The 24,156-nt window shown below is 39.7% G+C and overlaps 1 protein-coding gene across 1 annotated transcript; it reads right to left on the minus strand.

Annotated features, from left to right (window-relative positions):
- Positions 1–1,863: 1,863 nt before the first annotated feature.
- Positions 1,864–21,723, minus strand: LOC139309972 (vomeronasal type-2 receptor 26-like). Its single transcript, XM_070934153.1, has 6 exons — positions 21,572–21,723; positions 19,943–20,237; positions 11,738–12,532; positions 5,977–6,189; positions 4,324–4,450; positions 1,864–2,774 (listed from the first exon to the last, which is right to left on the minus strand). The coding sequence occupies exons 1-6, from the start codon at positions 21,709–21,711 to the stop codon at positions 1,864–1,866; spliced, it is 2,481 nt and encodes an 826-aa protein (XP_070790254.1). The 5' UTR covers positions 21,712–21,723.
- Positions 21,724–24,156: the final 2,433 nt, after the last annotated feature.

Consider the following 24,156-nt stretch of genomic DNA (forward strand, 5'->3'; position numbering starts at 1 on the left):
CTGGGCTGTCTGCGCAGTCTTGCGCATGCGCGTTGCTTATTTCGTCCCTGGAGTCGTCGTGAGAGGTTCTCGTCATTGCGGCTCGCTCGTTCTGCTCCTCCTCAGATGAATCAGTCTCCGGCTCGATCTTGGGAGTCCTGACGATGGCGGTTGTTCTTTTTCTTCTCTTGAGAGCGTTGGTGCTTGCATCGGTCTGCGGTGTGGGGCGGTATCTGCAGGGCTCTCTGGGTTCAGGCGTCGGTGCTCTTGTCGTCAGGATGGGAGCGGGTAGATTTTGAGACGTTGGCTTGCTCGCTTGCTTTCTAGTTGACTTTTTGGTAATCTTTAGTTTCGGTCCAAATGCAGCAAAAAGCGTTTTCATTGCTGACTTTATTTGAGTATCTGTTGAATCACCTTCACTTTCTGATTCTGATTCTTCTGAGGTGTTTGACTTTTCTTTTTCGTTTTCATTATCTACTAATGTCTTTCGCGCCAGAAATTTTGAATCGAGTTTTCTGATTGGCTCTGCTCCGCTCACCCTGGAGGTCTGTTGAAACCAAGATGGCTGCCATTCAAAATTTTGCGTGGGATCACCGTTTTTCTTCTTCATAGCGTTTTTTTCTGTAATCGTATCACTCACTATTTTTGAATCTTTTGGCTTTTCAGTAGCGATGTGCTTCTCTCTCGCTGCTCCGCTGTTTTTTAGCATATCTTGGAGGTTCGCGATGAGGCTTTCATCGTTCTTCTGGCTTTTTAGCAGTTTTAATATTTCTGACCTGAGTTCGTTGTTTTCTATTTTGATTTCCTCTCGGTCATCATTTTCATTTATTATTTCTTCGTCTTCAGTGGTGTATTCTTCAGATTCTCTTGAAATCGCATTTGTGGACTCATCGATTATTTCTTGATCCGTTTCCATTTCTTTGCTGTATGCCCTGGTGTTGGGCCTATCTCTCTTAGACATGTTTAAGTTTTTATTGAGTCAATTCAACCATCCTCTGCTACCAGCTTGTTGCAATATTTTCAGGATCAGACTCAATAAATCTAGTAAGAGTTAAGAGTTCAAATATATCTCTCTTTATTTACACAAGGCATTCTATATTCACTGAATATTCACAGATAGAAGCAAGGAATGGGTGCGTGCAGCTCCTTATATATACAATGGGTGGAGCTAGGTATGGGAGTGGTAAAGTATGAATACATTAAGAAGTGAAGAATAAATTAACCCCTGATATCCCGTTCATATACTATTTACATATTAGAGAATAAGGCATTTACATGTGACAATTATATTTTCTCAATACATATTTTGTCAATATATGATTGGCAAATTTTGCTGAGACTTTTTTATTCACTTATAAACTTAGTAGTAACTAAGATTCATACATGAAAATACCAGATGGTATAACAACAATTTCTGCTTTTATAATCCCTGGATGTTTCCATTCTAGTTCCATCCCTTTCTGGAGAAGAATGATTTCTACAGTCTTTCCCATTGGAAACTCTATCTGGACCAAAGTGGGGAAGTAGCTGCAGATATGGACATTGAGTTCTTGGTGGTTTTGCCCAAGGGGGATTTGATCAAAAGGAACATGGGGAGTATATACATCAATAAAATTTCTATTGCACAAGTGTCATATTTAAAATATCTTGGTGGGGCACTTCAGGGCTCAGGTAACCTAAGAGCACAGGAGAGGTAAGATAACTTGTCTACTCAAATGAACTACTGTAACTAGCTATCTTGCAATTTGCTGGACAAGTATTGAGGACACTATTGTCTGACCACACTTTATTTTTTCCAAGCAAAATCATTGGCCCACTCATGTATGGAGAACATCTTGCACCACATTCAAGGTTTGATCTGTTAGAAATTTTTGACCTTCTGTTTCACAATTCTACATTTCTTCTGATTGTAAGCTGCTCCTTTGTGTTCAGATCTGGCCTCAGAATGATAATGTAGCATTTGGGGATGAAGATGCAACCCAGCAATCCAGCACTGGAGGCCAAGATGGAGAAGACCTGAACAGCCACCATGTATTTCCCTTTGGTGCTCAGGTAGGTAGGTACAAAACTCACCCAGACACTGCAGAAGACCAGCATGCTGAAGGTGATCAGTTTGGCTTCATTGAAGGCTCCAGGGAGATTCCTGGCCAGGAAAGCCACTGTGAAGCAGATGGCAGCCAAGAAGCCCATATAGCTAAGGGTGATGTAGAACATGACAACAGAACCTTCATTGCATTGCTGGATCATCACTCCAGGCTGGGAGTGGAAGTCAGAGTCAGGGAATGGTGGAGAAACTCCAAGCCAGATGGAGCAGATGAAAATTTGGACTGCAGAACAAGAAATGATCATGGAGTTGGCCAAGTTTTTCCCCAACCACCTCTTCACTCGGTTTCCTGGTTTTGTGGCGAGGAAAGCCAGCACCACTGTGATCGTTTTAGCCAAGAGAGAAGAAATGGCAACTGAGAAGATGATGCTGAACACTGTTTGTTGTAGAAGGCAGGTGGCTTTCCTTGGCTGACCAATGAAAAGAAAAGAAGACAAGAAGCAAAGCTGGAGGGAGACCAGGAGGATATAAGAGAGGTCCCGGTTGTTGGCTTTGACAATGGGAGTTTCTAGGTATTTAATGAATATGATTAAAACAAGGCCCGTGGTTAGGAACAAGATTAGGGCAAAAGAGACCAGGATGATTCCCAGATGTTCTTCATAAGACAAAAAGGAGATAACTTTGGGGATGCATTGGACTCTGTTCTCATTTGGATATTTATCATCTGGACATTTGGTGCATTTTTCTGTATCTGAGAAAACCAAAATACAACATTTCTTAAATTTTGTGTCCTTTTATATTTATATATAATACAGTGTTGGGATAATAGCTGATACCAGCAGCATTCTTAAGATACATTTCTTAACATCTCCAGAAAAAGAAGGCAAGAATATCATTTTTTTCTATGAAATTGGGGAAGTCCTATTCCCCAAAAGATTTACAGCAAAATATGCCCATCCTCCACAGCAACCTGTAAGACTAGAAGTAAATAATTAATCAGTTAATCTTTCTAAGCTAATTTTCTGGGTCATATTAGATGGCACTTCTTAATATACTGAACTCACATAATGTTTATCTTCTGAAAACTAATTGGCTGGCAGAGAAAGCTGCTCCTTCAGATAACCTGGACTGGTTACTGGGAACAGTGGTAATATGTGTGTAACTGTAACATTGCCAAAAAGGCATTAAGAGTTGTTAACCTAATCTTGCGTAGCTTCTTCTCTGGTAATATTGCACTACTAACTAAAGCATACAAAACTTTTGCCAGACCAATTCTTGAATATAGGTAATCTGTCTGGAACCCGCACTGCATATTGGACATAAATACAATTGAGAGAGTCCAAAGATATTTCACGAGAAGAGTCCTCCACTCCTCTGCTCGCAATAGAATACCTTATGCCAACAGACTTGAAATTTTGGTCTTAGACAACTTAGAACTGTACCGCCTTTGGTCTGACCTAAGCGTAGTACATAAAATTATCTGCTACAATGTCCTATCTGTCAATGACTACTTCAACTTCAATAACAACAATACACAAGCACACAATAGATACAAACTTAAGGTAAATCGCTGCAAACTCGATTGAAGAAAATACGACTTCAGCAACAGAGTGGTCAATGCCTGGAATGCACTACCTGACTCTGTGGTTTCTTCCCCAAATCCCCACTTTAACTTTAGACTGCCTACTGTTGACCTCACCCCATTCCTAAGAGGTCTGTAAGGGCATGCATAAGTGCACCAGCGTGGCTACCGTCCCTGTCCTATTGTCCCCATTTATTCGTATCCATTTCATGTATTCATAATCATGTTTATAATTATATCTGTTATCTTATACATGCCTGACAAAATAAATAAATAAATAAAAATAAATAAATAATAAATAATGTGGTGTATCCATAACTGTCCAGATCACCTGACTATAAACTAGCTATACTTTCCCAGTGATCCACAAGGGGAGGCCTAAGTAAGAAGTATTGCAATAATCTTTCCAGAAGTGGACCCAAGACAATTACTCTAGTTTCAAAGAATTCAGAGGTTCCTGGAATGATGTGTAAAAGGACACATTCAAATGAAAAAACAACAGATATTATCACTTGCAGTAGTAAAGCTTTCCTGATTTGCCACATCCGCCTATGTCTTCTTAACTCTTCCATCATTCCACTTCACTACTTCCTTTGAAATGAGAATTGTGCCGTTTGAAAATAAACAAGAAAAAGTTAAGTTCAATGTGTACTCTCATGAAAATGGTCCTGATGAATCTACTTCCATAAAGTCTGAACTTTTCTTTTGGATCACCCACCTTCTTGAGTGGAGATGGTTCCCTCTGGACAAAGAACACAGTCATAGCAACAAACTGGCTCTCCTTCTCGAGCCCACTTGACAAATCCAGGATGACATCTTTCCACACATTTGGACTGAGGCAGAGACTAAGGAGAAAAAGAAGGAATGCCAAAGAAAATACAATATGACAGGACCAAATCATCTATGGGAAATGAAGATAAACAGGAACATTAGTCGAATAGTCTCTGGGTTTCACTTATATAAACATGAAATCTCAAACTAGTTCCAAATAGTTGTAAGAGATAGAACGGCTCCTAGATTGTTTATTTAGTTCCTCTCTTTTTCTTGTGGCATATCATATTTCAATAAAGGAGTGTTTTTTTGTTTTTACTTAATAAAATCTGAAGGGATGAATTAGATTTAATATTGTGACAAGTAATGGATTACTTCTGTATTAAAATTTATTTCTCTGTTCTTCATATATGCATGATTTTAATGTATTATATTGTATTCATGTTAACTTTTAGAATAAATTTTATTCTAAAAGATTTGTGAAATATTTATTCTAATAAAGGAAACTATTTATAGCTCAGGGTTGAAATGAAGGGTCCTTGATGCTCTCCGAGCTTGCTTGTTTTCTTGCAGATGTTCCATTACCCTAACTAGGTAACATCATCAGTGCTAGTAAGGAGTGGGGCTTGCAGAAATTTATATTCTGGTGTCTTGTTTGTCTGTGTGGGTGGGGGAAGTCTTAGGGATTCTTTTGTTGGGCTGTTTACTCATAGCTCTTTTGCAATTTTTTTGATTGGGGTATTGCTTACTTGATCGTTGGTTGACCTTGGAGTTCATCTATGCTGATCTGAGTGCTGATTACTGGTGGAGAGGAGCTGGAGTCTTTTTCCCCAGCTGGTTGATTGTTTCTTTTGCATAGTCTATAAAGGTAAAGTTCCCCTCGCACATATGTGCTAGTCGTTCCCGACTCTAGGGGATGGTGCTCATCTCCATTTCAAAGTCAAAGAGCCAGTGCTGTCCGAAGACATCTGAATTTAGGCACCTATTAACAGAACTGCCTTCTTCTTTGCTTTTGAGAACAAGGAACAAGTGAACCTGAGGCTATCAGTACCACGATCCCTGGCACTTAAGATCCTCTCTCACCAGTGTTATGGAGATATCAGTTTGCAGTGGCTATACCAAAGGGCCATGACCTGTGTCCTGAAAAAAGCACCCCGTGTTTGACATTATTGAATCAGCCTTAAAGATTGTTCCATTTTCTAGCACATTAGGACACTTTGGTCAATAGTACTGAAGCCTTTCAAGCAAGGTTTAATCAGTGGTGGATGATTCCACCGCACGCCTTCCTTCTGCGTATGTGCTTTGCTCGCACACACACCTTCCGTGCATGTGTCTGGCCTCAAAAACATGCCTAAATAGGACAGCATAGAGCCGGGGTGGAAGGGCAGGGGCAGGACCACCCACAATTTCTGCTACTAGTTCACCTGAACCAATCCGAACCGGCTGAATACTACCTCTGGGTTTAATGCTTTAATGAGATTTCTACACCCTACATTCAATTCTCAGTGAAAGTCAATCACCATAATGATTAGGCTTAGCCAACTTGAAATGGGTACTATGACTTTTGGTAATGGAGGACGAACATCAACATTTCTCCCACCTTGTTGCATAACCTTAGCCATGATAGGGTATCTTGATTGATGATAAGTCTCTGCCTTTCAAAACTCCCCATTTGCTTGTCAATGGGAGCCATCCTAGGAAGAAGCACCCAATTTATGGCATTCAGATCTGCTGCTACATCACCATTCTGGTCCAAGTACAGTTTCCGATGGGAAATATTGTAAAACTCATTCTTCTCCAGAAATGGATGGAACTAGAACAAAAAACATCCAGAAATTTTAAAAGCAAAAACCTTGGTCTCTTACTCCAGTCTTTTCAAATTTGAATTTTTCTTCTACTGTTGTCTAATTTGCAAATATTGCAGACTGCGAGAACTACTATCTATTACTACTATCTTCAAAAGTGAAAAAGATTCCAATAAATTTGTTAATCATATATTGAAAAGAAATATATGTATTGACATAACTGACCAAAATTGTCTATTAAAGGGAACTTATGACAGATCACAAATGAATTGAATGAAGAAACAAATTAAGACATTATTCATAAACTCATTGGAAAAAATGGAGTGATTACTAGCAAGAAGAAAGTTGCCTGGCTAATCTTCTCCCAGGTTGGCCAGATGGGAAACATGGGCTGAGAATCAGAGATGGTATTCAGCTGGTTCAGACAAGTTCAGGCAAACTGGTAGCGGCAACTGCAGGTCCCATCCGCCCGGATGTAATGCCGTGCTATTTAGCCATGTTTTTGAGGCTGGGCGCATTGCGGCAGTGGTGGGTTGCCCCCAGTTCGCACCAGTTCTATAGAACCAGTAGTAAAACTGGCGGGAGGCCCCGCCCATTGACCCTGATGTCATGAAAATGCTTCTGCGCTTGCACAGAAGAGCATGTGCACGCACGAGCGAAGCGAGCGTGTGGGAGCGGCCCTGTTGCAAACCAGTAGTAAAGGTAATCTCTGGCCCAAAGTCCCCAAGCTGTAAAGGTTGGACCTGAACTCATGACTTCCCATTTTCTTGCCTTGTGCCATATCACATTTTATAATATTATTATACTTCCTGAATAAAATGCGCTCCATGGCATAGGACCTAGATATCTTCGAGACCGCCTGCTGCTACCGACGGCCTCCCATCAACCTGTGCGCTCCCACAGAGAGGGCCTCTTCGGGGTGCCATCAACCAAACAATGTAGGCTGGTGACCTCCAGGGGGAGGGCCTTCTCTGTGGGGGCACCTACCCTCTGGAATCAGCTGCCCCCAGAGATAAGGAGAATCCAAGACCTCGGTGCCTTCTGCCGTGCCCTTAAAATCTTCTTTTTCCAGCAACCTGGGCTGGCCTAACACTTTTTAAAATGTTTTTAATTGTTTGTTATTGTTTTTAATCATGGGGCCAAATTTATATATATCTTTTTAATTGTATTTTAATGTTTGTAGTTTATGCTTTTACTTGGCTGTTCACCGCCTTGAGTCCTCAGGGAGAAGGGCGGTATACAAATTTTAAAATAAATAAATAAATAAATAAATTGTGTGAAAACTGGTGATATAACTTTTTACCACAAAAATTAACAAAGTACTTCCTGATGTGATGATTGGAAACCTGGTTATGTGAGGGTTGAATAGTATGATACTTAACTGTATAAAATGGGTCTTTAAAATTGTACTGAAATGATTTTCAGGGTTCTTCATAAATCTGTCAGTTATGAATAGCAATTAGTCCTTGGTCATCTATTCTTTTATATTGTCATTAATACAGACAGAGGCTTGATTTTTGCAACACAAAAATAATTTTGTGTTGCCATATTTATATCAATTCTTAGACAAAGCTATTTTAAAAGTACCCAGCTTCCAGAAGAATATTTATGATTGCCTAACAAAGAGAAAAATCCAGGAGAAAAATCTGTTTTTTTAGCAACTAGGACTTGACAAACTATGATAGCTTCTATAAGCATGAAAGGATGGCAAATACAATGTAGGTCTTTTATTAATTTTTCATTTGTGGGGGATGTTGGAAGAAATATCCATCTGTTTCAGTTCCAAGTGGGGAGAAAGACACTAGAAACATGAAGGCTGATTGGAAAGATGGTTTATTGAGGGACAGGACCACCTGGGTTTGAAGTCCTGGCAGCTGACCACATGGAGTGGAGAGTGAGAGGTATTTATACCCTCACTTGGGCCTTGCCCTTGATCTTCCTGTTCCTGTGCAAGAAATGTTGGTTGTTGTAGGGGGTCACTGCTAATTTTGTAAGCTGTCTGAGATAAGTTTGGTTGAACCTTGCTGGGTGATGCAATGTCCTTACGAAATTTTGAAATGCAGTGAGTCCTGCTGCTAGATGGGTAGAGGGCTAATCCTATTATGTCCTGAGAGGTCATGTCTTAATCCCATCACCCTGGAGCTGAAGGTCTAATTGTCTTGTAGATAAGCTGGCCCAGTCTTAACGTGCAGCAAAATATCTACTGGGGAGAGGGAGCTGAAGCTCTGAGTTTCTGTTTCTCCTTTAGGGAAATTATAATATTCTGCCTTTTTAATATTTCCTAAAATATTTCATTCCTCTAAGAGAGGTGGGTACTAACTTTCTACAGGAAAAAAAATGAAACTTTGATTATTATTATTATTTGCTGATTAGATAGGTTTATTGTTATAGAAATGGCTAGTATATACCATTGTGTAAAAGTAAAAAGTTGAGGTTATAATTTATTATCTTCTACTGTGCTAAAGAGAGTTGGAAGTCAATGCCTTTTTTCCCCTTTCTACCCTACAGAGTAGAGTAGAGTAGAGTAGAGTAGAGTAGAGTAGAGTAGAGTAGAGTAGAGTAGACTAGACTAGACTAGACTAGAATAGAATAGAATAGAATAGAATAGAATAGAATAGAATAGAATAGAATAGAATAGAATAACAGAGTTGGAAGGGGACCTTGGAGGTCTTCTAGTCCAACCCCCTGCTTAGGCAGGAAACCCTATATCATTTCAGATGAATTATTATCCAATCTTGTCTTAAAAACTTCCAGTGTTGGAGCATTTACAACTTTTAGAGGCAAGTTGTTCCACTGATTAATTGTTCTAACTCTTAGGAAATTTCTCCTTACTTCTAGGTTGCTTCTCTCCTTGATTAGTTTCCACCCATTGCTTCTTGTCCTGCCCTCAGGTGCTTTGGAGAATAGCTTGACTCCCTCTTCTTTGTGGCAGCCCCTGAGATATTGGAACACTGCTATCATGTCTACCTTAGTCCTTTTTTTCATCAAACTAGACATATCCAATTTCAGCAACCGTTCTTTCTACCCTGTATCTTCTCTATTTCCCTTTTCCTTTCCCCTAGTTTTCCATTACTTTGCATTTTCCTTTGTATTTAATATTTTGATAAACTAATAAAATGTGTAAATACAGGATTTCATTTGTAATGTTTCTTATATTATTTCTTAATGTGTAACCTAGAATCAGATATAAAATGAAAACACATCTTGATGATTTATCAAACTGGGCTCAACAACAACAACAACAAAACAACAAATGGAAACCATGAATCCATCAGTCAGAGAAGCATTAATTCTATTTCTTGCAGAGTTAGACTAGATGGTCTTAGAGTGTTCTTCAAATTTATTACTGTAAAATTCTATGACGCTGATCAGAAAACCACACATACAGGAATTTAAAATTCATACATCACTTTCTAATTAAAGGTAAAGGTTTCCCTTGCACATATGTGCTAGTCGTTCCTGACTCTAGGGGGCGGTGCTCATCTCCGTTTTAAAACTGAAGAGCCAGTGCTGTCCGAAGACATCTCTGTGGCCATGTGGCTGGCATGACTAAATGCCAAAGGTGCACGAAACGCTGTTACCTTCCCACCAAAGATGGTCCCTATTTTTCTACTTGCATTTTTTACCTGCTTTTGAACTGCTAGGTTGGCAGAAGCTGGGACAAGTAATGGGAGCTCACCCCATTACGTGGTGCTAGGGATTCAAACTGCTGAACTGCCGGCCTTTCGATTGACAAGCTCAGTGTCTTAGCCACTGAGCCACCACATCACATCACTTCACTTTCTTTTTCTTTTTTTTTTAAAAAAATTATTATATTTTTATTGTTAAAGAATAACAGAAAGGGAAAAAAAAGTCAATACAAAAATCAATAGTAAGGAAAGAAAAAAAAATTTTTTCCCCAACATGCTATACAAACGGAAAGGAAGTTTTAGGAAATTGAAGTCTTCAATTCTTCCAGAAATCTCTTTGATAAGGTACTGGTGCCGATTCATCCAATCTCCCAAGTGCAAAGTCCACAAATGGTTGCCAAGTGTTCCAAAAAACATTTTCTTTATATATACCACTTCTAATTTTAATATCACAAGTCAATTTATCATTTAATGCAAATTTCCATGTTTCATTGTACCATTCTTCTAATTTTAAGTCAACATTTAATTTCCAATATCTAGCAATTATAATTCTCCCCATTATAATCAAAATCCTCACCAATTCTCTTTCTCCAGTTGTTAATGTTGTTTCATTCAATATTAATAATAAGATGGTTTCCAATTTCAATTTGACCCTCTTCTTAATCATTTCAAATATTTCATTTTCTATCCTAGACCAAAAAAGTTCAACCCCATTACATTTACACCACATATGAGCATATGTCCCGAGTTCCACTTTACATCTCCAACACATTTTATCCACTTTATTATCCATTTGAAAAAGTCTTATTGGGGTCAAATACCACTTCCAAATAACTTTATAGTTATGTTCTTTAATCCTTATTGATAATGTCCTCATTATTCTACTAACCCAGTTCATATTCCAATTTTGATCAGAAATTTCAATACCCAGTTCTTTTACCCAATTCTCTTTCATTACCATTTGTGAATTATTATCAAAGTTAATAATTTTATAAATTTTACTAACTAATCCCTTTGGCCCAATTTCATCTTTTATTATTCAAGATGTCAAATTTTCAAATTCCATTTCCTTTCTACTCTCATCATTCCTTTCTTTGCATTTCCTATTCCATTTATTCATTTGAATTCTTTCAAACCAATTAATGTTTAATTTTCCATAAATTTCCTCTTTCCTCATTCCTCATTTCATTTTCTATAAATTTCAACCATTCACTAATTGTTTCCACTTTCTCTTCTATTATAATCCTCTCTCTGTTACTATTTAATTTCATTGGGCAATTCTCTTTCAGTTTACCTAAATACAATACGTCTGGTATTAATTTTTTTGCTACTCTGTCCCAATTTTTAGTCAAACTATTTAACCAATAATTACAAATTTTAACCTTACCTTTAAAATTTTCCAAAAACCATTTGTAACCAAACTTCTTTATTTCCTTCATTTCCAAGTTACCCCAAAGTTTAACATCTCCTTTTAAAATTTTTACTACTGTTTTTATATTAAATGCTCTATAATAGTTTAATAATTTTGGAATTCCTAAACCACCTTGTTTTTGGTTCTGATACCACATTTTCTTAATCAATCTTGGTTTTTTATCCCCATTACAAAATTTATCTAATTTTTTTTTTATATACTTCAATGTCCTTCTCGGTTAAAAAAATCGGAAGCATCTCGAATAAAAAGTTAAATTTAGGAAGTAACATCATTTTACATAAAGCTACTCTACCAAACCAAGATAACTTAAGTTTTTTATATTTCCCAATTTTCTCTCTTTCTTGGCTGCTCTTTGGAATGTTATGCTCCAACAGATTAGATTGACAAAACCTGTTGGCCTTTTGTAGTACAAGGAGGTTTAGATGATTCACCTCCATCTTTGGATTCCTACTCAACAGGAGCTAAGTGTGATGGATCCTTGTCAGGATTTCCTACCTGCCATGGCTGCAGCTTTGGAGCCTCTAAATCTGCTTTGCCCTCCTTTCTCCTCCTCCTGGATCTGGAGGAATATGCGACATTCAAGGTGTGGGCCAGAGCCTTAATGACACTGTTCAAATGGCGGTGAAAACTGATCCATATTCTCCTCCTTTCCTTCCCAGTCTTCAGTGGCATTTTCTGGATGCATCTTTTCCGGCCTTTGACAGAAAAGACCTGTTTTGAAAAGGCACACTGAAAAGACTGATATTCATATTGAGGATTCACAAAGAAAGTGTGTTCAAGGGCATCATCTTCTGGCCCCTTTTTTCCCTGAAAAGCAAAAGTCCAAATACTATGGACATATTTGTAAAGACTCTCGTGTTTTAATATCAAGTACTCAATGGTTGCCATGATCCAGACTTTTCCTTCAATAGGTCCTGGCATACCTTCAAATGTTAATTGGAAAGTATGGATTCTGTCCCAAATATTAATATATTCTATGTAGTGCACAAACACATTGACTTGTCTCCACGTAGAGAGGGCTTCCCTGAGGGATGCTGAATTTCCAGTTGTTGAGAATTGTTGTGATATAACAACACAAATTCCATTCCTGACAAGCATTGGAGTAAAAGTCCTCATGAAATTCTCTCCATTCTCTGTGTCTGAAGTAAAGAGACCAATCAAGATCCATCTGAAATGGAGGAGAACTTGGACAATATGTGGGTAGATGACCGCTTCTTTGGGGAGTATCTGGTGGAAAAAGGGGAATTGCCTTTTATCACTCAGAGCCTCTGAAACAATTGCATCACTGACCTGAAAAACAGTGAAGAATGCAATGTTATATTTGGAGTCAGATCAAGTCCAAAATATTAGCTTTGAATCAATACAAGTTGGTTCTCATAAATAGAATAGTTTACAGTTGATCAGTTACTAGGCAATATCAAGAAAAAGGATATAAAATGCAAAACATTAACAAGAATATGTGTACAGGTAAGTCTCAAGGGTCCAGGGCTGGACTGGATGAGGACCAAAGCAAACACACAGGAAACCAAGCTGCTCAGAAGCCCAGACTTTAATTCTCAACGGCAGGCCGGAGCCTTGGTACACAATGAGTATAACACACAGTTCCATGCAAAGTCAGTGCTGGGAGCTCTCACCTCCCAGCACACTTTATAGTCCAGGGCCACACCCTCTGGCTGGCCTGACATGCCCGCTGATCACCCAACATACAGTAGCCTGTGGCAAACATCCGGCTGCAGCAGTACGGTCCAGCTGGCGGCATGCTTCGGGGCCCTGTGAATCCTGACTGGATGCCCGTGCATGGAAGCAGGGGGGGGCAATCAACTGTTTGGAACTGCCACCAGAAGTCCCATCACTGCCACCGCCTCCTTGTTTGTCGTGCCGGTCGCTTGCCCCACTGCCTGCTGCTCGGTGCTGCTCTCGGAGGACTGGCCAAGGCAGCAATCTGCTGATGAGTGCTGCCTTGGAGTGTCCCGCCGCTGCAGCCTCTCCCATTGCTTTGGTCACCATCTCTGCTGTGTGCTGCTCCATACCCTTCCCACCCCACCCCGGGTATGGGGCTGGTGATCCAGGGCTCGACAATATGTGTGTAAATATGTATGTATGTATATGTATATATACAAGTATGTGTGTATGTGTATGTGTGTATGTGTGTGTGTGTGTGTGTGTGTGTGTGTGTGTGTGTGTGTGTGTATTTCTCTTTAGCCAGGTTCTTCCTACTGTTGGAAGAAACATCCTTCTGGGTTCTGCTCCAAGTGGGGAAACAGACACTGGAAACATGGAGTCTGCTTGGAAAGATGGTTTAATGGTGGACAGGATCACATGGCTTGAGTTCCTGAACAGAAAAGGGGCAGATACAGAAAATCCTCGGGTTTTTATGCTCTCTCTGGCTCTGCATTTCTTGGGGCCCCAAAAGAGTATCCTGATTGGTTGTCAGACTCCCAGGGGGTGGGGGCCTTGCTGGCTGATGGTCACATGTGCTTCCCAGGTCACATGTGGTGAGTTTCTGCTGCTATTGTGTAGAGGGCTAATCCCATCTTTGGCAATTCCTACTATGGCTCTGCCTGAAGGAGGCAGATCTTTGTTATGTAGAATAGACTGGCCCAGGCCTTAATGGCCCATTGACAAAGGGTGGGGGGCAGGAAGGTGGGAGCTGCTTTGTCTGTAAAATATGCTTCTCATATTTCTCATCCAGGGAAATATAATATTCTGCCTTTTTCATATTTCCTAAAATATTTCACTCTTCCAGGAAAGGGGTGGGTGCTAACTTCCTACAATCCCTACTCTTTTTTTTTCAAAACGTGAGTTTTGAAACAAGTTCTTGGCAAAAGATTAAAATTGATCACATCAGGGAGGCTTAATGGGTGCTTTTAATTTTCTAATGCAAAGGGGAGGCATTGATAGAGGCAACAGAAAAGGATTCCTTCAGTGGCTTCCAAAAGCTTTCAACCATGAAGGTCTAGCAGCCAGGAAAAAATTTCTGGTAAGAATTTTACAGTATCCAATTTTCCATGCCAATTAATTTCAGACTTCAAATATTACTTTCTGTGAGCTTCCAGTCAGGTTTCAAGCAAGCACATGTCCCAAAAAATTTTCACAGCCATAGTTTTCCTTTAAATTACAGGCTGCCCATTTCATGGGTTGGTTACTAAACCTGCCCTAGCTCTTAGTTTAGTGCATCCAGGATTTGTGAGTCCAAATTGAGGTTAGCCAGTGTACAATATCCATTCTTTTTTTTTTTTTTGGTGTTACACATAATGAGCCCTGGGATTTCTACTCATGAGACCACCAGTGCAATATATCTTCCTTTACTGGGCAACTGGGCAGCATCATTTGTGAGTCAGTCAGGGCTTGGGTTTTGGAGATCACTTTTCTGCTATCTCTTCAAGTGAGGGAATTGCCTGAGGGGGTGTTGCTTCCTTCCCCATGGAATTAGCAGGGAGGTAAGACTACTTGGGCTTTTAGTGCTACAGAGCAAAAACCAACCTAGGAGAAGCTTTGTGTAGAGGTAAGTGAAGGAAATAGTTTCAATCTAATTCTGAATGGTGTGTCTCTCTGTGTGTGCATGTGTATGCAGCTACTTTTACAATACAGGCAATACAAACATTTTGGACACATTTCTCCTCCCCCACTAGACAGAAATCTAGAGTGTATATAACTTGCTGTGGCAACCACTCTCAAATACAATTCTTACAATAAACTGATTACAATATAAATGAGACAAGAAAGAAAACTTTACAATGAATTTCCACCCTCCACCCATAGTCTTTCCAGCTGTCTTCTGAGGATTGAAAAGAGTCTTTTGGTCTTTACTTGTACATCTCAGGGTCTTTTCTTTCATATCTGCTGGTAAAATGCTTGGTGGTAAGGCTGGTCAGTCAGGCTTGGAAAGGTCTGCTCCACTCTGGTTGCTGTGCTGACTTTCAGTGGAGACTGGATTCAAACCCAATTCCTGGTTCAATCAGATGGAAGGTCTCCTTTGGAGGCAGCATCTGGATCCATGTGCTCTGCTTCCACAGTTTGCAGAGTCCTTTGTGCAGGGCTGAAAGACATGAGAACAGGGTCCCCTCCCCCTTTTTTGTGGGTAATCTTCCCAGGAAAGGCAATGTAACAGGATTAGAGATGGGGGGGGGGGTTTGCAGATAGCTTGCAAAGTTTGAAAAGAAAGAACACAACAGTATTGCAGTTACTAAACAGATGATACAGTTTCAACAAAATGGAGACACAACAGATAAGAAAAAACTGGATTCACATGCTTCAGGAAAGAGATGAACAGGTAAACCCATTTAAACACATACAGTAAATGCAAGACTGATTTTTTTACTTGTAAACAAACTTAAAACGTTTCCTCATAAACTTGAGTTGTTACTTTAAGATACAGAGAGAGAAGGAGAAAAAAAAACCCAGAAATAGAATGTCTCCCTACTCTGTTTTTGTTGGCCAGACAAACACAGGGCAAAGGCTCTTTCCTTCTTTCCTTTTTTTTTTCTCTCTCCTCTCTCTCTCCCATTTTTCATTGCTTCAACCTTTTTTTTTTTTCTAACAATTTAAAATTCTTGTCTCTAGAGATCAGATACATTTTACAGTTACAATTACCTCGAGGGCGCACAAAGACTTAGACACACACACATAAAACAGGGAAGACAAAAAGAAGAAAACAGAACTCTGAGATTTACACACACACTGATCATTCCCACATAAATCTCAGTTAAATTAGGGAAGGCACAAATCTTAAACATACCACGTGGTTGCATAGAAGACAGAGAGACAAACAAACAAACAAAACAAACAAAACAAACAAACAAAAACCCAACATTCCTATTTATATATTTCCCTTTTCTTTTAAGTACCTTTATTTAGCCAAATTTGTCTCCCGGTGTTATCTCTTAGCAAAGCCCACTTTTGACACAATTTTTCCGCTCGTTTCCGATCCATGCCATTTAAAATGGCATCCGCCTGGCGTCCCAGGCCTCGAGCACTTTTTCCAATCGGGGTTCCTGCCACCCGCGAACTACCGCTACCCATGACCCTGTCTTTTCGCCTGAAGGATCACTTCAGCTTAGCCGGGTGGCCCGCCTCAAGTTTGCAGAGAAAAAGCTCTGGGAAGGACTTCGATTCCCTTACGAAGTACGGGCCCCTTCCGTAGGGAACTCGCCACAGTTTTCAGATCCAAAAAGGGGATCCGGGAGGACCTGCTGACCCCAGCAGTGAGTACTGGCCCCTCCTCACACTATCTCCGTGTCTGGGCTGGACACACCGGGATTCCCTTTTACAATTTTATTACCCCCCCCTTCACACGCTTGGCTTTCGCTCGGCTTCCATTCCTTTTAAACACAAAGTTCCACATTTGGTAACCCCCCCTTGCTTTCTCTATCCTACCGGTCATGGCTCGCTGGAGCTAGCAGTAGGCAGAGGTGCGGCTAGAGGTCACTCAAAGAGGTGAAATCAGACTGTTTTCCAGGTGGAATCCCACACACACACTTCCTCCTTCCCTTACAGAAGGTCCTGTGCTCTGGCAAAACCCCCATGCTCTCCAGACTGTTAGTCTTTCTGCGGTTAGGAAATGCACAGAGGAAGCAAAATCCAGCTGTGATTGGGAGAAGGGCCTTCACTACACACATGCAGGCATACACAAATTTCCCATGCTTTTCCATACTTCAAAATTAAAATTTAGAGGTACTCACCTTCTTTCCAAGCAGCCTTTGAGCTCAAACTCAAAACCCCTTTAAAACCTAGTTCCAAATGGCCAAGGTCCAGGAAAACATACCCACAGACTCAATGGGTCTGCTGCTAGCAAGGGAGGCTTACCTGGGCCTGGTCCATTGGTTAGGTTAGCTTGGAGTCCCACTGGCTCGCCAATTGTTGGAAGAAACATCCTTCTGGGTTCTGCTCCAAGTGGGGAAACAGACACTGGAAACATGGAGTCTGCTTGGAAAGATGGTTTAATGGTGGACAGGATCACATGGCTGGAGTTCCTGAACAGAAAAGGGGCAGATACAGCAAATCCTTGGGTTTTTATGCTCTCTCTGGCTCTGCATTTCTTGGGGCCCCAAAAGAGTATCCTGATTGGTTGTCAGACTCCCAGGGGGTGGGGGCCTTGCTGGCTGATGGTCACATGTGCTTCCCAGGTCACATGTGGTGAGTTTCTGCTGCTATTGTGTAGAGGGCTAATCCCATCTTTGGCAATTCCTACTATGGCTCTGCCTGAAGGAGGCAGATCTTTGTTATGTAGAATAGACTGGCCCAGGCCTTAATGGCCCATTGACAAAGGGTGGGGGGCAGGAAGGTGGGAGCTGCTTTGTCTGTAAAATATGCTTCTCATATTTCTCATCCAGGGAAATATAATATTCTGCCTTTTTCATATTTCCTAAAATATTTCACTCTTCCAGGAAAGGGGTGGGTGCTAACTTCCTACACTACTTAAACCAAGATTTTTATGCAGCCCTAGTTCAGTGAAATCACAATCCACTAGTTTCTAGGCTTTTTTCAGGCAGCCAGCAAGCACCCTGCTGCCCACTAGGAGACTAATGGGCAGCAGACACCCTGGGCAGCAGGGTGCTTGCTGACTGCCTGAAAAAAGCCTAGAAACTAGTGGAACTAGTGAAACTAGGGCTGCATAAAAATCTTGGTTTACGTAGGAAGAACCTGGCTAAAGAGAAATACACATAAAGGCCTACGAAAAGAAAAGAAAACAAATATATATATATATATATATATATATTTGTCCCATATTGGTCTACCCCAATATGGGAGGGAGCATACTGCTTCCTTTTTTTTAAAAAAAAAATTGATTTATATGCCGCCCTTCTCCGGAGACTCAGGGTGGCTTACAAGGCGTTAAGCAATAGCCTTCATACTTTTGTATATTTATACAAAGTCAGCTTATTGCCCCCACAAACTGGGTCCTCAAACTGGGTCCTCAATTAACCCACCTTAGAAAGGATGGAAGGCTGAGTCGACCTTGAGCCTGGGGAGAATTGAACTCGCAGTAATTGCAGGCAGCTGGATGTTAAATGCTGCCTTAGGAGGCATTAGCCTCCTACGCCACTGAGGCTCCTTTGCCTTTCAGCTCCAATCCAGGAGCCCTCAAGCAGTCACATTCATATATATAAAAGATGGTGACACAATAGGTATTTAGCTCCTTAGATGCGTGCACTTCAGAATCATTCATTCGTTCTGATAAATCATTTACAGTATATGTAGACAGACTTACAATGGTTCAAACTTTGTTTTTCCCTTGGTGAGTATAGATCCTACTTCTCATGGCTCCATTGAGCCCAAAGAGCACTCTCATGCAAGTGAGTTTTAAAAGGGCCAAAAATCTGGGCCCCATTTTAAATACTATCAGTTTCCTCCATAATATTTCTCTGTTTACTGTGTCAAAAAAGTCTTCTTTTGGGGCACAATTTCTCTTGAGGTCTTTTAGGGTGAATTTGATCATGAAAATGTTAGGCTGAAAAATAGTTGATATGTTGACTAATGTGCTGGTAGTGTTTTTTTTTTTTTAAAAAATAAAGTGATTAGTCCCAACAAGTCAATAAAACATATATGTTTCATCCAAGATAGATAAGATAATCATTGGGATTCTTTTCACAAATCACATATTTGTTCACCATTGTAAATATCATTATTGGTTAAGATTATCCAGAAAAATTACCATCACACTGCACTATCCTTTTTACAGAAGACCCTTTGATTGGTCGCAAGTGTGCAGCAGACAGCCCCAAAGCAATGAGGATGGTGTCATGAGAGGATATTTGTGCTTTGATCCATGCCCCCTCCCCATTGTGAATCCCAATCGCTAGCCACGGTATGGCTGATGAGCTCACCAATGATGGCTCAATCAATGATTGAGCATGGTGAGAATCAGCTCTTGAATTCCATAGACAAATCTAAGCACCAGAGCTCACCGTAACAGCATTGCCAAAAAGGCATTAAGAATTGTTAACCTAATCTTGCGAAGCTTCTTCTCCAGTAATATTGTACTGCAAACTAGGGCGTACAAAATCTTTGCTAGACCAATTCTCGAATACAGCTCATCTGCCTGGAATCCGCACTGTATATCGGACATTAACACAATTGAGCGAGTCCAGAGGTACTTCACGAGAAGAGTACTCCACTCCACTCCTCTGCCTGCAACACCTTACACCACCAGGCTTGAAATTTTGGGCTTGGACAACCTAGAACTATGCCACCTATGGTCCGACCTAAACTTAGTACACAAAATTATCCACTACAATCCTACCCATAAATGACTATTTCAGCTTCAACTGCAATAACACATGAGCACACAATAGATACAAACTTAAGGTAAACCACTCCAAACTCGATTGCAGAAAGTCGATTACGACTTCAATAACAGAATGGCCAGTGCCTGGAATGCACTACCTGACTCTGTTGTTATATCCCCAAAACCCCATAACTTTAACCTTAGACTGTCTACTGTGGACCTCACCAATTTCCTAAGAGGTCTATAAGGGGCGTGCATAAGCGCACCAGCATGCCTACTGTCCCTGTCCTACTATCTCCATTTATTAGTGCCCATTTACTATGTCCATATTTATGTTTATACTTATACCTGTTATCATGTACACGTTAGACAAAATAAATAAATGAAATGAAATATATATATATATATAGTCGGATCTATTGCTCATCCACAACCATATCACTCATTATAGGTAGAATAACATACACACATACCTGAGGGACTTTATAGGTGCCTACTAGTGATGATATCTGGATGGAGATATCCCTTTCAGCTCCATCAACAACAGCCAAAATGTTGTCCTTCTTTCCACAGCTGTAGTTGGGAACATTGGCTTCTCCAGGAGACAGCATGTCAAGCACAGCATCAGAAGTTGCAAGTGTGTTGATATAGTTGTCATGGATGTTGTAACCTAATGTGAGATTGTGCAGGAACTGAGGACTGTTGTTGTTGACCATTTGAATGGCAAAAATCAGGATTAGCAATTTAAAATGATTTGTACGTGTTCTCCTGTAAAAAAAAAATAAATCATGTTATTATCACCAACAATAGAAACACCAAAATATTTGTTTCAATTTAATCCTCCTTGTCTCCACAAGCCAAGTGAGTCTTAAGCAATTCAAATCCGAAGCCGAAAGCAAATGATAGCTACCCATCAGCATTTTATTTTATGAGCATTAAGAAGATGACATGGATATCTCTCCACAGAGATCTTTATTTGTAACCGTTCTAGTTTTCATCTGCCCAGTAATCAGGATTCAAAATTATTAAATCATTAAAGTAAAACCACCGTAAAAGAATGAAGATTTTTCATAAGTGGTCCAAAAAAGCCATTCTAAAAACAAGTCAATTTTTTATAAGAATCAGGCACTGAATATCAATGAGCCTTTACAAAAATATGGAACTGCCTCTGGGCAGAGGCAACTACAACTACAACCTATTCAATAACTACTATAAACAAAATACATTATTCAAGTGCTGAACTCCGGATGGGATGGGGAGAAGAAAATAATTTGGACTTCTTTCAGTCTTTTTTCTGCCCCATCTTTGGAATTTTGCCTCTTTCGAAAATAAGATAAATGAATGAAGCAATGAAAATCAGAATGATCCAAGAAATTAGATAGGTATTGCAATGAAGAAAATACACATATGGCTGGAAACTATGACAAAACAACACATAGATTTGAAACCTGAGACATTCCTGTTGGGTATGCTTCCAAAAAACTACAATAAGGGTAACACATATTTAATTTTACATATTCTAACAGCAGCTAGGATTGTATATGCACAATACTGGAAAAATGTAGAAGCCACTACAGATGATAATATAGTCAAAAAAATTCTGGAATGTGCCGAAATGAATAGGTTAACTCTAATAATCAAAGAAAAAGAAGATTCAGAATATTTTATAACATGGGAACTATTCTACAAATAGTTAGTTGAAAGATACAGAGGTTAAATGGGTACATTTATGTGAAATATGGACTACATGAGAAAGAAAAACCGATGAGTAAATACTTTGATGGTTATATAATTGATACCATAATGGAAGATAGTATCCTTTTCAATAACAGTTGATATTATCGCATATATGTTTATATGTACATGATTATAATGATTATGATGATGTTTATATTTTGACACTTTGTACACCTAGAAAACACACTGTTCAATATAGAAATGGAATTTGTGATATAAAACAATAAAATATATATTTACATATGAAAAAGAAAAAAGAAAGTGAAATAAGGGAAAATGAAGAGGAGTGTTAGAACTGCAAAAGGAGGGAATGCAACTCCATCGCATTGAATGACTTACGCGTAAGAATGAGTGTAAGGAGCTACGTTGAAAGGTAGGTGATAGGTAGATATAGATGGTATATTTTTGTTTCAGTGATGACTATACTAATGAGATGGTCTCCTGGCTTGTAAAAGCTCCATGGATTTTTTCCATCTAGGTTCTTGAAACTTAGTGGGCACTTCATTTTAAACTTCCCAGAAATTGGCTGAGATACCAGCAACATCGGAAGCAGAAGGAGGAAATCCATAATTTATTGAGCTGAATCAATCTTCTTCCTGTTTCTAAACAATAGTAAGAAATTCAAACCACTTTCACTTTTCTGATTTAGACAGAGAAAAAATAATGTTTCATTTGAAAGGAGAGAAAGGTACACTCAAGAGCACAGACCCTGCCTATCCCAAAATCTGTGCTATACAGAATGTCACCTGAGGCATTTATCCTTTTTATTTTTTTATTTCATCCTTTTCTGATGCAATAACCCTTCCATGTTGCTTCAGTCTTTGTTGACATCCAAGGAAATCACTGGAGAAGTAGCAGAAAATGAGTCAATGACCGGGATGATGATAATTATAGTGAGAAGCAACTTCTCCTCTGAGGATCCTGAAGTTATTCCTTGGCTCCATGTACAGAGGGGAGGCTGAAGAACAGCATATTTGTGAAAAATCAGAGACATGTCCTTTCCTATCAAAACATGTGTAGAAAATAATGCTGGAGGAAGATAGTTCAATACTCAGGGAACTGAACCCCTGAAGGCTACAACACAAGACTGAATTTATAGAGGGACTTATGAAGGTTCTGGAAAAACAATTTGGGACTATCCAGGGGAACAGGTTGATTAGCTTTGGGATATAAAAATTCATGAACTTTTTGAGAAGTGACTTTAGGTTTGAATATATGGTTTTTGGATTATTGGACAAAAGAGGGGCAAAATAAAACTAAATGAGATGCTCCACCAGCAAGAAATGAGTGGAATTTGGGAAGAAATAGCATTGATAACTCGAAGTATTAAGGATACTTTGACAAGTAGCTACAAGGAGATTATGGATAAAATGCAGAGCATAGATGGAGCACTGGAAAACATGATTCAAAGGACAAGGAGTGACCAAGATGCCCAGGAAGAGGAGGAGCTAATTGAAAGAGTAGATGAAAAAACAGAACAGATAAACCAACAAATAAAATGAGATGACAAGAAGGAGATTACAACAAAAATAATAATGACTGATGAAATAAGCTGAGGGGGGAATATTTTAAAGGAATTAAAAAAGGAACTGGAATTTCAGGAAGACTTTTTTGGAAGAGATATAGGGGCAAGAGTAGATATTTTGAAAATCAGACAATGGAATAGGGCAGAGAAGGGAGAAATGTTTAAAGTGATTGGTCAAGATGTGGAAGCAGATAGAGATAAAGATCCAAGAGAGGAATATGGGAGGCAAGCTAAGAAACTAACAATTAAAGCTTTAAAGCGAGCAAGAGATGATGGATAGAAAAGGAATATTTTCAAATCTAATAGTGGCATAATTAAAAGTTAGAATAGGGATGGAAATGAGAGAGCGGGGAATTAATGGAATACACATTTTTATATAATAAGATGAAGTAGTAACAAGAGGGGAAATCAGAATTTGAATGATGGTATTATTAAGCATGCTTGAATGCTCTCTACATGGGGCTCCCCTTGAGGAGCACCCAGAGGCTCCAACTGGTGCAGAATGCGGCCGCGCGGGGGATTATGGGAGCAAGGGGGCGCTCCCATGTGACACCTTTCCTGCGTGAGCTGCATTGGCTTCCAGTGGTCTTCCGGGTGCGCTTCAAGGTGTTGGTTACCACCTTTAAAGCGCTCCATGGAATAGGACCTGGGTATTTGCGGGACCGCCTTCTGCCGCCGATAGCCTCCTACCGACCAGTACGCTCCCACAGAGAGGGACTCCTCAGGGTGCTGTCAGCCAGGCAATGTCGGCTGGCGACCCCCAGGGGGAGGGCCTTCTCTGTGGCAGCTCCTGCCCTCTGGAACGATTTGCCCCCGGGGATACGAAGGATATTGGATCTCCGGGTCTTTCGCCATGCCCTAAAAACTTTTCTTTTCCATCAAACAGGGCTGGCGTGAACCCCCCCCTTTTTTTTTAGCTTTTTAAATTGTCAATGGGTTTTAGTTTGAATGTTTAAAATTTTGGGCCAAAGTCATTTTTAATTCTTTTAAAAATTTTAAATTTTGTATTGGTATGTGTTTTAGTTCTGGCTGTGCACTGCCCTGAGTCCACTAGGAGAAGGGCGGTATACAAATTGAATAAAATAAATAAATAAATAAATAAATAAATAAATAAATAAATAAATAAATAAATAAATAATATGGTGATTGGCATAAAAATAAAATATTGAAATATTGAATAACTAAATAATGGACGATGATAACATAAATATGTGTATTATTATTAGAACCATATAAGCCTGCTAAATGTCACAAATGTGATTAATAATATTTTATTTGTAGTTTAAAAGAATGATCTATTGTCAGTGCTGTTAGCAGGGCTGCTCTGAGTTTTCCCTTCAGCTGGTGCTTCTTGGTTTTCTTAAAGGGACAAGGGCTGGCTTGAGTTTCTTGGCACTGTTTTTTGAGGTTTGAGGTGCTGTGAAG

This window comes from Pituophis catenifer, unplaced genomic scaffold (genome assembly GCF_029215685.1).
Source record: "Pituophis catenifer annectens isolate HBS135680 unplaced genomic scaffold, rPitCat1.0.hap2 SCAF_2, whole genome shotgun sequence".
NCBI classification, from domain to species: Eukaryota; Metazoa; Chordata; class Lepidosauria; order Squamata; family Colubridae; genus Pituophis; species Pituophis catenifer.

What these genes read in the sequence shown, in the direction of transcription:
- LOC139309972 (XM_070934153.1), bottom strand. Translation starts at nt 21,711, where the DNA reads ATGAAGTGCCCACTAAGTTTCAAGAACCTAGATGGAAAAAATCCATGG. An exon ending in CCTATCACCTACCTTTCAAC is followed by an intron (nt 20,238 to 21,571) that starts GTAGCTCCTTAC and finishes TTTTTTTTACAG; the next exon opens with GAGAACACGTACAAATCATT. An exon ending in GGCTAAGGTTATGCAACAAG is followed by an intron (nt 4,451 to 5,976) that starts GTGGGAGAAATG and finishes TTTTCTCCTTAG; the next exon opens with TCTCTGCCTCAGTCCAAATG.